The sequence below is a fragment of the Chiloscyllium plagiosum genome, unplaced genomic scaffold (genome assembly GCF_037043375.1).
Source record: "Chiloscyllium plagiosum isolate Xiang-an unplaced genomic scaffold, Cpla_swu_hap1 HiC_scaffold_6, whole genome shotgun sequence".
Lineage (NCBI taxonomy): Eukaryota > Metazoa > Chordata > Chondrichthyes > Orectolobiformes > Hemiscylliidae > Chiloscyllium > Chiloscyllium plagiosum.
In genome coordinates this window covers 72448786-72462433 of record NW_028270144.1, presented here as the reverse complement: position 1 = coordinate 72462433, position 13648 = coordinate 72448786, and the positions used below count along the sequence as shown (strand labels likewise).

The window sequence follows — 13648 nt, the reverse complement described above, 5'->3', positions numbered from 1 at the left end:
CACCCTTACCTTGACCTCCCTTCACCTATCGCATTTCCAACGCCCCTCCCCCAAGTCCCTCCTCCCTACCTTTTATCTTAGCCTGCTGGACACACTTTCCTCATTCCTGAAGAAGGACTTATGCCCGAAACGTCGATTCTCCTGTTCCTTGGATGCTGCCTGACCTGCTGCGCTTTTCCAGCAACACATTTTCAGCTCAATTGTACTTAGCCTGCATTTCCCTGAAAAGTTGGGTAATTTAGCATGGCCAATTCACCTAAGTTGCACACCTTTGGATTATGAGAGGAAATCAGAGCACCCACAGGAAACCCACGGGGACACGGGGAGAAAGCACAAACTCCACACAGGCAATCATCTGAGACTGGAATAGTACCCGAGCCCCTGGCGCTGTGAGGCTGCAGCTTCAGAGATATGTAGATGGCCATTCTATTGGGGCCTGTTATACATCCACAGTGAAGACCCAATCCACTGACTTTCTATCTCTGGGAGGCCATTGAGAAGTCACCTCATTGCCCCCTTGGTCGTGCAATGAAGGGAGGTATTCTGACCAGTGAAATTTGGGACAGGGTCATTCTGGTTCATTTCTTGCCGATTATCCTATGGCAGAAAGAGGATGTCTACTTTCCCACCTCTCCTGCCTGAAGATCCTCACCATTGACTGACAGTAGATATTGGTCCCATAAGTTTGTGCCATCCTCAAGCACATAATCTAAACAAATATTCCTTATTTACAAATCTAAATTGTGAGTTTAAGTCAGCTCATGGACTTGAAAGATATCAGATCTACTCCAAGATGACTTTGCCTGAGGTCCAGTTATGTGCATTTTCATTTGAGGCCATTGGAAAACTATTTGTAGAAAAACCTGTAGTGTACATTTTCTGAGGCGATAAGATTGTTCTTGATGTTCAAAACTTCAGACCGGATGCATTAAGTTGTTAATTCTATCTAGTTATTTCAGGGTGCTTGACTTTCTAAGAAATAAAAAATGATGTCTAACCTGAATAATTTGAAGAATCTAAAGGAAATATAATGGGATTTCCACCCATCAATTGTGATGACGTGAACGTAAAGAAGAGTATCCAGAAGTTCCAAATCCTCCTGTATTTTAGACAAAAATGGAAAAAGTTTTTAAAATGCAGGCTTGATATATACATTAGTCAGAATACATACAATCCCTACAGTGTGAAGCAGGCCATTCAGTTCATACCAATCCTCCAAACAGCATCCCACCCATCCCCATAATCCTGCATCTCCCATGGCTAATCCACCTGACCTTCACATCCCTGGACACTGTGGGCAATTTAGCATGACTAATCCACCAAACCTGCACATCTTTGGACTGTAGGAGGATACAGGAGCACCTGGAGGAAACCCATACAGTGGCCCAAAGATGGAATTAAACCCAGGTCCCTAGTGCTGTGAACTACTAGTGCTAACTACTGAGCCTCTGTGCATTCTGTGTGCTTAAGAAGCCAGAAAATGTGATGCATTTTCTTCCATTGAAGACACAATCTCGTAGATTTTAATGAATTGATAAAATCTTGCAGAATACAGAGCACATAATCCAGATTACCTGCACGAGAGGTGACTTCATGTTTGTCGTGAAACAATGGACTATTAGGCCTAATTTTGTCTTATTAATAAACAAGATGTGTGTGTTGCTGGTTGGGCTTGTCTTTATGCTTCTTCTCCTTCATATGCATCTGCTCTATTTGCCTTGGCCATTCTTTGTGGTAGTGTGCTCCACATTCCAATTACTCTGAGTAAAGGCTCTTGCATTCCCAATTGGATTTATTAGTGATGTTTTAAACATTTATGACCTCTAGTTTTCGACTCCCCCACACATAGAAAGTCAAACTGAATCAAGTCCAAGAACGCAGTATCAGATCTCAAAACAGGCTTTTATTTGATTGCTGCTTCTATAATAAAAAAAATACAGAGCTTGGAACACAGTGAAGCAGATTTCACCATGATTAGGGCATTTTGGAACAAATCCAAAGACAGTTTAAATGCAAACTGTGCTGTATTTCACAATAATTGCAAAACTATTCAAACCATACAAGAAACTGTTAATTACAGTAATAAATAAGTGTCTGTTGAAATTTGAAAAGAACATCCAGATTTTGAATTGGCTCACCAAGTATGTCATCAGTAACAAGTTCCCACAAAGTTCTTTTTAATGGATACTGACCTTTGTCCATAATGTTTCTTTCAGTTATATTTTTTATAGGGTAAGCTGGTTTTCTAATCCTTATTTCTTTCCTTAAGTTATGAAAGACAATTTGACTCACATTTCCTTTCAAGTAAGGAAGAAAGTCAGTCAGGATATGTTGCACATTTCTCAGAAAGGCACTTTACCTTTCAGACAGCTAGACTGTATAAAACGTTACTTAGGCTCTAATTGGAGTATTGTGGGCGGCACTGTGGCCCAGTGGTTAGCACTGCTGCCTCACAGTGCCAGAGATCCGGGTTCAATTCCCGCCTCAGACGACTGACTGTGTGGAGTTTGCACGTTCTCCCCGTGTCTGCGTGGGTTTCCTCCAGGTGCTCCGGTTTCCTCCCACAGTCCAAAGATGTGCAGGTCAGGTGAATTGGCCATGCTAAATTGCCCGTAGTGTTAGGTAAGGGGTAAATGTAGGGGTATGGGTGGGTTGCGCTTCGGCGGGGCGGTGTGGACTTGTTGGGCCGAAGGGCCTGTTTCCACACTGTAAGTAATCTAATCTAATCTTGTATGCAGTTCTGGTCTCCACACTATAGGAAGGACGTGGAGGGTATTGAGAGGGTGCAAAAGAGGTTTACCAGGATGTTGCCTAGACTGGAGTGCAATAGCTATATAACTGGATAAACTGGGATTGTTTTTGCTAGAGCATCAGAGGCTGAGGGGTGACCTGACAGAAGTATACAAAATCGTGAGAGGCATGGACAGGCTGGATAGTCAGAGTCTTTTTCCCAGGTTGGAAATGTTGAATACAAAATGGCATAGGTTTAAAGTGAAGGGGGAAAAGATTAAAGGAGATGTGCAATGAAGCTGTTTTTACACAGAGGGAATGCGCTGCCAAGAGAGGTGAAACAAGCAGATACATTAGCAAAGTTTAATAGGCAGTTAGACAGTCACGTGAACATACCGAGAATAGAGGGATATGGTCCATGTGCAGGCAGATGGGTTTAGTTAGAATGGCATCAAGGTTGGCACAGGTGTGGTGGGCCAAAGAGCCTGTTCCTGTGCAGTACTGTTCTATCACATTACAACATGTGACATTGTAAGATGATCTTATTCTCTATACAGTTCACTAACAGTCAGTCAACAACAGATATAAAATAATAGTCTTCTAAGTAATTATTAAAAGATGGTATATAAATGTGTGAGATGTCATTTTAGTGTCCACAGTTAGTTGTTCATAAACTTCTAGATATCTGACTCAGTAAGAATTTGTTACTCTGTGGTACGTTATGTGGGCTAACATATTAAAAATCACAGGCAATGTTAACATACAACCGTTGTATATCAAAATGGTGCTTTAGAACATAGAACAGTACAGCACAATACAGGCCCTTCAGCCCTCGATGTTGCATTGACCTTATATCCTACTTTAAGATCAAACTAACCGATATACCCTTCATTGTACTATCTTCCATGTGCTTATCCAAGAGTCGGTTAAATGTCCCTAATGTGTCTGACTCTACTACCACTGCTGGCAGTGGTAATCTCTATGTAAAGAACTTACCTCTGACATCTCCCCTAAATATTCCTCCAACCACCTTAAAATTATGCCTCCTCATTATAGCCTTTTCTGCCCTTGGAAAAGGTCTCTGGTTATCCACGCTATCTATGCCTCTCATCAGCTTGTACACCTCTGCCAAGTAACCTCTCATCCTTCTTCACTCCAATGAGAAAAGCCCTAGCTTACTCAACCTTTCTTCACAAGATATGCTCTCCAGTCCAGGCAGCATCCTGGTAAATCGCCTCTGCACCCTCTCCAAAGCTTCCACATCCTTCCTATAAGGAGGCGACAAGAACTGAACACAATATTTCAAGGTTTTATAGAGCTGCAGCATAACCTTACAGCTGTTAAACTCAATCCCCTGCTAATGAAAGCCAACACACTATACACCTTCTTAACAACTCTATCAACTTGGCTGGCAATTTTGAGGGATCTATGGACATGGACCCCAAGATCCCTCTGTTCCCCCAAACTGCCATGAATCCTGCCTTTAACCCTGTATTCTACATTCAAATTCAACCTTCCAAAATGAATCACTTAACAGTTGAACTCCATCTACCACTTATCAGCCCAGCTCTGCATCCTGCTAATGTCCCATTGCAACCTACAACAGCCCTCCACACTACCCACCACTCCACCAATCTTTGTGTCATCGGCAAACTTACTGACCCAGCCTTCCACTTCCTCACCCAAGCCGTTTATAAAAATCACAAAGAGCAGAGGTCCCAGAACCGATCCCTGCAGAACATCGCTGGTGACCAAGCTCCAGGCTGAATACTTTCCACCTACTACCTGTGAAGAACTAACAAAAGGATTTTTATCTTAAGGTATTAAACCATGGCGATTTATGGAAAGCCAGAAATTGCCTTGTAATTCTGGTATTGAACATTCTAATCTTAAATTCTAAGATGCTTCCAGATATAGTAAGCCACTTGGCATTGGTAACCACCTGGCAAGGTCATCACTGAAAAGCGTGGCAATAATTAGCTTTATGTTTGCTGTGGTTCCAGCATCACTGAACCAGAGGAACATTTATCAGCTTTATGGCAATCTTTTAGTTTAGAGGGGCATTGTCATTAAGACAAAAAAAATTCTGGCAACTTTTTTTGTGGCAAGGAAGAAAAGCTAGAACACAATGTAACATTTTTGTACGGTATATATTTCATAGAGTGTAGAAAGAGGCCATTTGGCCCAACAAGCTCACACTGACCCTCTGAAAAGTAACCCACACAGACCCATTCTGCTAAATTTACCCCTGAACAGCCAATTCACTTAACCTGCACATCTTTGGATTGTGGAAGGAAACCCACACAGACACAGAGAGAACGTGCAACTCCGCACAGACAATCACCCGAGGCTGAAATTGAACACAGGACTCTGTTGCTGTGAGGTAGCAGTGCTAACCACTGAGCCACCATGCCTTCACAGGTTAGTCATGCAACAATGTGGGCAAATGGTATTTCCAAGAGCTTTTATAAGCATAAATAAGCCCATCAAGTATTTTCAATTTTGAAAGACAATGCTTTAATTTGATGTTATGAAAGTGAGACATTTATTAAAATGGTCATACAAACAAGAAAAGTAGCATTAAATAATTGCATTAAGAGCAACAAAAAGCATATAGTTCTAAACTTAACAACAATAATAGTTAGGGTATTGATATAACTAAACTCAATGTAACCAATGAAGAATGTAGCCAAGATGGGACTTGAACTTCTTTAATTCAACTATATATTACTTAAATAATCAGCTACAAATACCTATAGATTTTAAATATGTTCAAATAATGGAGAACACTTACATTTCTGTTGTTTTTCCACCTGAAGCACTATCATTTCGAACATTCATCAAAGCCTGTTTCTTTCCCATGAGCACGGCCTTAGATTGACGTAACTATACTCCTGCCCACAATATCTTAAAAATAGTTCTGTGTGGTTTCTAGCTCATCAGAGCAATTCCATCTGAGAATCGACCAACGTTTCTATAAAATTGTGAAACTAGATGGGTCATTCTTTACCTAAGTTATAGCAATAACTATAAATGTCTCTCAATTTGAAATATTTGAAGGTAACAAAGGTGACTGAAATAAAAATAAACAAATTGTATCAAGTTCATTCCTCATATTGCTTTCCTTTCCCATGAATAGCAATTCAAATAAAAGATTTTCTGCTGGATTTCCTTATCATATCAGAAGATAACTAGTCACTGAATAAAAAAGCAAAATATTTTTGTGAGGTGTGTTTCTTTTAGTAAAATAACACCTAATGGAGAAAGAAAACAGTTACAGCTATACAATTACAGTTTCCTGTGATAGCTTAACACCTTCTAAACACAAAAGCCCCAAAAATGTTTTACAGCTTTAATTTTGCTGAATGATGTGACAACAACAACAGAAAAGGAAGCAAAGCAGACAGCAGCCTCATTAATGTTAGCTAAATGAACATAAACTCCAAAGAGAATCACTTTTCCATTTTTATTATGTATGAAATGCAGGACTCTCTGCATTCTGTTACCTTAAAATGTGTTTGATTTAGTTTCTATTTTGTTTGGTATGTTGATTAGAAATTAGAGTGAAGAGGATACTGATAAGAGAAAACTGGTTTCAATCCTCAAACAGTTGTCACAAAAGGGGTACTCCTCCTTTCTGCACCACTGAGCCCTCTTTTCCCGGTCAGGATTCGTAATACAATTCCAATCCCAACCTTTGCTTTCCCCTCCTTCCCTGGCCTTTGTAGCACAGCCACTATTGCACCCTATTACAACAGTGGTAAATGGGAATTATCAAATTTTAATTTCTAGCCGTTGTTTGTTATGCCCTGAGACCTTTCATGGACTAAGATGGTTTTTAGCAAGAAAGAGACATGGACCTAAAAGAGCTGCAGAGGTCACCTGATGACATTTTGAGACAGATTTCCGGAGATGCATGTAGAATAAGCAAAACCATCTGTACTAAAATTATCATTTTTACTTAAAGACATCAAAAGCATGCAAATTTGTTTCTCCTATATAATTTGCATATGTACAATAATTTGTCTAGGAGGCTCAGGAATGACCTTATAGAGCTTATAAAACCTCGAGGAGTACAGATAAGGAGAATGGCAGGAGTCTTTTCTCCATGATGGGGGCTTTAAGACTAGGGACATATTTTTAAGGTGAGAGGGAAAAAAATTAAAAAGGACATGAGGGCAAACATTTTTAGATAGAGAGTAGTTAATGTGTTGAATGAGCTGCCAGAGGAAATCATAGATGTAGGTATTGTTACAATGTTCAAAAGACACTTGGATAAGTACATGACTAAGAAAGGTTTTGAGGGATATGGGCCAAACGCAAGCAGATGAGACTAGTTTAGTTTGGGATTATGGACTGGTTAGACAGAAGGTCTGTTTTCATGTTCTACGACTCTATGAACCCTCTCAGGTTTAATAATATCCTTGCTATAACAGGGTGACCAGAACTGTACACACTACTCCAGAAGAGGCCTCATTAATGTCCTTTACAACCTCAGCATGACATCCCAACTCCCATATTCAAAGGTCTAAGCATTGAAGGCAAGCATGTTAAATACTTTCTGAACCACCCTGTCTACCTGCAATGCAAATTTCAAAAAAACAGTTACAGCTATACAATTACAGTTTCTTATGATAGCTTTACACCTTCCAAACACAAAAGCCCCAAAAATATTTTACAGCTTTAATTTTGCTGAATGATGTGATAATAACAACAAAAAGGGAAGCGAAGCAGTCAGTAGCCTCATTAATGATAGTGAAGAAGGTGTTTGGTATGCTTTCCTTTATTGGTCAGAGTATTGAGTACAGGAGTTGGGAGGTCATGGTGCTGCTGTACAGGACATTGGTTAGGCCACTGTTGGAATATTGCATGCAATTCTAGTCTCCTTCCTATCGGAAAGATGTTGTGAAACTTGAAAGGGTTCAGAAAAGATTTACAAGGATGTTGCCAGAGTTGGTGGATTTGAGCTACAGGGAGAGGCTGAACAGATTGGGGCTGTTTTCCCTGGAGCGTTGGAAGCTGAGGGTGACCTTGTAGAGGTGTATAAAATTATGAGGGGCATGGATAGGATAAATAGACCAAGTCTTTTCCCTGGGGTCGGGGAGTCCAGAACTAGAGGGCATAGGTTTAGATATAAAAGAGACAGATGGGGCAACATTTTCCCACAGAGGGTGGTACGGATACGGAATGAGCTGTCAGAGGAAGTGGAGGCTGGTACAATTGCAACATTTAAGAGGCATTTGGATTGGTATATGAATAGGAAGGGTTTGGAGGGATATGGGCCGGGTACTGGCAGGTGGGACTAGATTGGTTTGGGATATCTGGTCGGCATGGACGTGGTGGACCGAAGGGTCTGTTTCCATGCTGTACATCTCTATGACTATGACTCTAAGTGAACATAAACTCCAAACAAAGAGAATCACTTTGACCCAAAATCTTAGGTCTCTCTGTTCTACACTATTAATTGTATAAGTCCTTTGTTTTACTAAAATGCAATACTTCACATTTATCCAAATCAAACTCCATGGACCATTCCTCAAACCATTGATCCAATTGATCATGATCTCTTTGTAATGTTAGACAACCTGCTTCACTATCCACTATACCTCCAATTTGGCATCATCTGCAAACTTACCTACCATGCCTCCTATATTCTCATCCAAATCATTTAAATAAATGACAAACAAAAATGGGCTCAGTACCGATTCCTGTGGAACACCACAGGCCTCCAGTCTGCAAAACAACCCTCTACCACCACCCTCTGCCTCCTAACATAAAGTCAATTTTGTCCATAATGTGGAGAAGGGGCATAAACCTGAGAAGTATTTTGGAAAGTAGCTCAGACATGTCCACAATGTCAAAACGCAACATAGACCGTTCAAGCATAACAGTGTGGATAAAAGCAACAGGTATCCACTGAAGGGCCAGTAGAGGGATGAAAGTTGAAGGACAAGTTGCAAATATTGTACAAATTATCAAATAAAACAAAATAAAGCATGTCCAGAAAGGTGAAAACTGTTCTTCAACTAAAAGAATCCACCTTGCATGCCAGTATTTAGCTAGGGAACAGAAAAATAAGCCTATAAAGATTATGGAGAAGCTTCTTGCACAAATGTTGGGTGATAATTCAAATGAATCAAGTGTGGGTATTTGAGAAACATTGAATGATGATTCAAGATCATTCCATTTACATCTTCGAAAGTTGGGCAACATCAAGTCTAAAGAAGAGAAATGTTTTGTAACTATTGAAATGAAAACAGCAAACCAAGTCAACTAAATATGAAGTGACCTTCCAGAATGGTACTTTCTGCAACATCATGTGCTTTGCAGACTGGTGTAAAGTCACACCAGATAGCAATCCAAAAGTGAAACCCCCAAAGGGAAGCTGGAGAATCTGTGACATAACAATGCTCACATCTAGAGAACAAACTGCTTTTAGAGCCCAGTGCAGCAACAAGACTGAAGTTCTGGAATTCCAGGTATCACATGCAAAGCTCTGCAGAAGGAAATCCAAAGCTTGGGCTAATGAATAAATATAAATGTTTTAGAAGATGTTTCCATTGTTTCACAGGTCACTTTACTTGACAAACAGACAAACAATAGCCCAAGACAGAGAGGGTCCAACTGCAGGACAACACAGGAAAATTGATGTCGGTGCCAAAAAATAGAAAAACTGCTTTGCCAGATGTAACTATTGTAAAGTAATATCTAAGATAATGGTATAATGCAAAATCAACTGCAAAAGTTTCAAAACTGAATCAAAGCACATCATATCAACAGCAGATTTTGGAGAAAAAGATGACAATATGCATGCATACCATCACAAACTATTTCAAAACCATACAAATCATGTATATAACTAAAAGGAGTAAGGGGGAATAGCTAAAATAACAAACAACTGTTCATACATAAGAACTGTGATTAATGGTGTGCTTAATTGAGTTAACTCATTGTTACAAGTTGTGTATGCAATTTGCTTTTTGCTTGTTGTGAAAAGGAGAATGTTTAGATTGAAATGAAATGATGTACAAATTTCCTTTTTGATTTGCTGTTGTCATGTGATCTGTACTATGAGGCACATATGCTTTTGGCAGCTGTCAACAAGTATAACGAATAAAGTAATCAAGAGCACATCTCTAATTGCACAGTACACACAAGGACATAGTGCTTTGAACACAAAGCATTCGATGAATTCATGAGATGTCTGGTATTAATGCCATCATTATTTGTTAAAATGTCTAACTATACTCAAAATCTACCTGTCTGAAAAATTCCTTTACTGACAAATAACCACCAAATGAAATTTCCACTCCCACACTTTTTCTCAATATTAAGGGATATGATAATGAATTTGTTTTACTGAGAGATACCCCCATTCTTCTCCTATCTATTTTCCCATTTGCTATTTTCCCAATTCCTCCTTTGACCAAGGTAATTGAGAACATAAGTACTCCTGGACTTCTCAGGTTAAGGACGTCCAAAGATGTGCAGGTTAGACGAATTAGCCATACTAAATTGCCCATAGTATTCAGGGATGTGTTAGTTAGGGGTAAATGTAGAGTAATAGGGTAGGGGAATGGTTTGGGTGGGATACTCTTCAGAGAGTCGCTGTGGACTTGTTGGGCCAAAGGGCCTGTTTCCACATTGTAGGGATATTATGATTCTAGAGCACGGAGTCTCGCGCCACGGCGCTGCTCGGGATGAACCTCAACAAACACCACTGCATTCCTCTCCAGACTTCTTCTGTATAGGCACATTCCAGAAGGAGGTGTGTGACAGTCTCGTCCCCCCCGCAGCCACTTCGAGGGCAGCGTGCGGTGTGGCTGAGAGTCCGGGCGTGCATAAAGGATCTCACAGGCAGAGCCCTTCTCACCACCAGCCAAGCCATGTCTTGGTGCTTGTTGGAAACTTCTGGCGATGAGGCATTCTGCCAAATGGCTTTGACAGTCTGCTCAGGGAACCGCTCGATAGGATCCGCCCTCTTCTTTTCCCGAAGGGTCTCAAGGACACTACGTACTGACCACTTCCTGATGGCTTGTAGTCAAAGGTGTTTTTCTTCATAATCTTCTCCACGAAGGACAGTTGATACGGAACAGTCCAACTACTCGGAGCGTTCCACGGCAGCGAGGCCAGGCCCATCCTTCGCAACACCGGGGACAGGTAGAACCTCAGTACGTAGTGACACTTGGTGTTTGCGTACCGGGGATCCATGCACAGCTTGATGCCGCCACACACAAAGGTGGCCATCAGGGTGAGGGTGGCATTGGGTGTATCTTTTCCCCCGTTGCCCAGATCTTTATACATCGCGTCTCTTCGGATTCGGTCCATCTTTGTTCTCCATAAAAATTGGAAGATGGCCCGGGTGACTGCAGCGGCACAGGTTCTGGGAATAGGCCAGACCTGTGCCACGTATAATAGCAATGACAGTGCCTCACACCTGATGACCAGGTTTTTTCTCGTGATGGAGAGCGACCATAGCTTCCATCTGCCCAGTTTCTGCCTCACTTTGCTGATACGCTCCTCCCAAGACTTGGCGCAAGCCCCAGCCCCCCCGAACCAAATGCCCAGCACCTTCAAGTAGTCGGTCCTGATGGTGAAGGGGATCGAGGTTTGGTCGGCCCAGTTCCCGAAGAGCATGGCTTCACTCTTGCCTTGGTTTACCTTGGCCCCCGAGGCCCGCTCGAAATGGTCACATATGCACATGAGTCTGTGCACGGACAGCGGATCCGAGCAGAAAACGGTGACGTCATCCATGTACAGGGAGGCCTTAACCTGCAGGCCCCCGCTGCCAGGAATAGTCACCCCTCTCAGGCTCGCATCCTTCCTGATGGACTCGGCAAATGGCTCTATGCAGCACACAAACAAGGCAGGAGAGAGAGGGCAGCCCTGCCTGACTCCAGATCTGACTGGGAAGCTATCTGATTCCCACCCATTGATTGAGACTGCACTGACAATGTTAGTGTAGAGCAGTCTGATCCAATTGCAGATTCCCTCCCCAAATCCCATTTTGGAGAGAACATCTCTCATATACATGTGTGATATCCTGTCAAGGGCTTTCTCCTGGTCCAGGCTGATGAGGCAGGTGCCCAACCCTCTGTCCTGCACATAGGCGATCGTATCCCTGAGGAGTGCGAGACTCTCAGCGATCTTCCTGTCCGGTACAGCACAGGTTTGGTCAGGGTGAATCACCGACCCCAGAGCAGACCTGACCCGGTTGACGATTACCTTTGACAGAATTTTTATTATCCGCATTCAACAGTGAGATTGGTCTCCAATTTTTGAGTTCCTCCCTCTCCCCCTTCCGCTTGTAGATGAGGGTGATGATGCCTTTCCTCATGGATTCACTCATGGTACCTGCCCGAAGCATACTGACATACACCTCCAGCAGGTCCTGGCCAATCAAGTCCCACAGAGCAGAATAGAGCTCGACCGGTAAGCCGTCGCTTCCGGGAGTTTTATTCTTTTCGAAGGACTCAAGGGCCGTGCTCTACGGTCTGTTCCCCGGGACGCACACTGAGACGAACATCAACTATGCCTGGAGGATCATCAACTCGGTGAAGGACGCTCTCTGGGCAGTCCGAAACCTGTTGATCTTCCAGCTGAAGGAGTTGATCCCGACTGAGTGTTGCAGACTGGCACATTCCAAGGTCCAGGACTATGTGTTGAGGGACGCGCTGAAGCTTGGGCGGGCTACCGCCAAGGCGCGGTGGGGAAGGACCACCGTGTAATGTCTGCCTGCCTAAGCACAGGGGTCTGAAGCAGTAAGGTGGCTCCGCTGACCCCCCCACTGCTAAATATGTGGATAGTAATCGTACAGACCGGTATATATGAATGATTACTCTGTCTCTGTATGCAAAGAAATGGAATGTTAATGTATGTATGGCATGACCAATTGTACAGATCATCAAAATATTTTATGAATAAAGTATATTTTTGAAATAAAAAAAAGTATGGATTTTATGATTCTATGGCTTTGTCAAAACAGTTGACCAGGGATTTCCACTTGCAAAGTTTGGTAAAATCGTGGGTGAGTTTCCCAATACTATTTGACTGTAATGCTGAGGGAGGAAGACCGTTAGCACTGACAGGAAACCAATCACAGGGCAAAGCTGCCAAGGCTTTTCCTTCCTGCACTATGTACCTTACTTTCTATTCAGAAAAAGATGAGTGAAATTGGTAGCAAAACTTCTTTTTTAAAAATCCCCCGTGTTGTTTTTAAAACCTGTGAAACCTTAGCAATTGCTACAGATTAATTAACTCAGAGAAAGAGTTAGCAGGTATTTGCTGGGAAAGATTAAAATGAAGCAACAGGGGTTAGCACACTAATTATAGGATCAATTGAACATTGAAGCAGTTAAATTCTGGACGCACAGAGAGTTTATCTGGCTCCGTATACAAGAGTTGCAGGGAATGGCAAAGGTTGGAAAATCAGGTTGGTCAGAATGCACTGCTGCTAAACAACCCACCCACTCATTCTACAGCTGGATTACTTGGAAGAAATGTAGTAGGCATCTTTACAGACAGGAGATCTCATCCAGCCAATTTCAATGTTATCCAATACACTTGCCACTGGCCAGACGTGGAGTCAACCACAGACATGTAGCAAGTTGACATTATTCATTTCAAGAACTAATACCATATTGTTTTAAAGCTGACCTACTCTTGGGTAATAAGGCAAAGCAGGTGATTGAGGTGTCAGTGGAAGACCACTTTGGGGCTAGCGACCATAATTCTATTAGTTTTAAAATAGTGATGGAAAAGGGTAGACCAGATCTAATAGTTGAAGTTCTAAATTGGAGGAAGGCTAATTTTGACAGTATTAGGCAAGAACTTTCAAAAGCTGATTGGGGGCAGATGTTCACAGGTAAAGGGATGGCTGGAAAATGGGAAGCTTTCAGAATTGAGATAACGAGAGTTC

The 13648-nt window shown here is 42.0% G+C and overlaps 1 protein-coding gene across 1 annotated transcript in view; it reads right to left on the bottom strand.

Moving 5' to 3' along the window:
• LOC122550655 (interleukin-18 receptor accessory protein-like) overlaps positions 1 to 5866 on the bottom strand; it is an 86358-nt gene extending 80492 nt beyond the window's left edge. Inside the window, exons 1-2 of the mRNA XM_043691733.2 lie at positions 5525 to 5866; positions 999 to 1099 (exon numbers count right to left, since the gene is read on the bottom strand). Of these exons, the coding sequence (XP_043547668.2) occupies positions 999 to 1099; positions 5525 to 5592 (169 nt within the window). The 5' untranslated portion in view covers positions 5593 to 5866. The remainder of the gene's footprint in view (positions 1 to 998; positions 1100 to 5524) is intronic.
• Positions 5867 to 13648: the final 7782 nt, after the last annotated feature.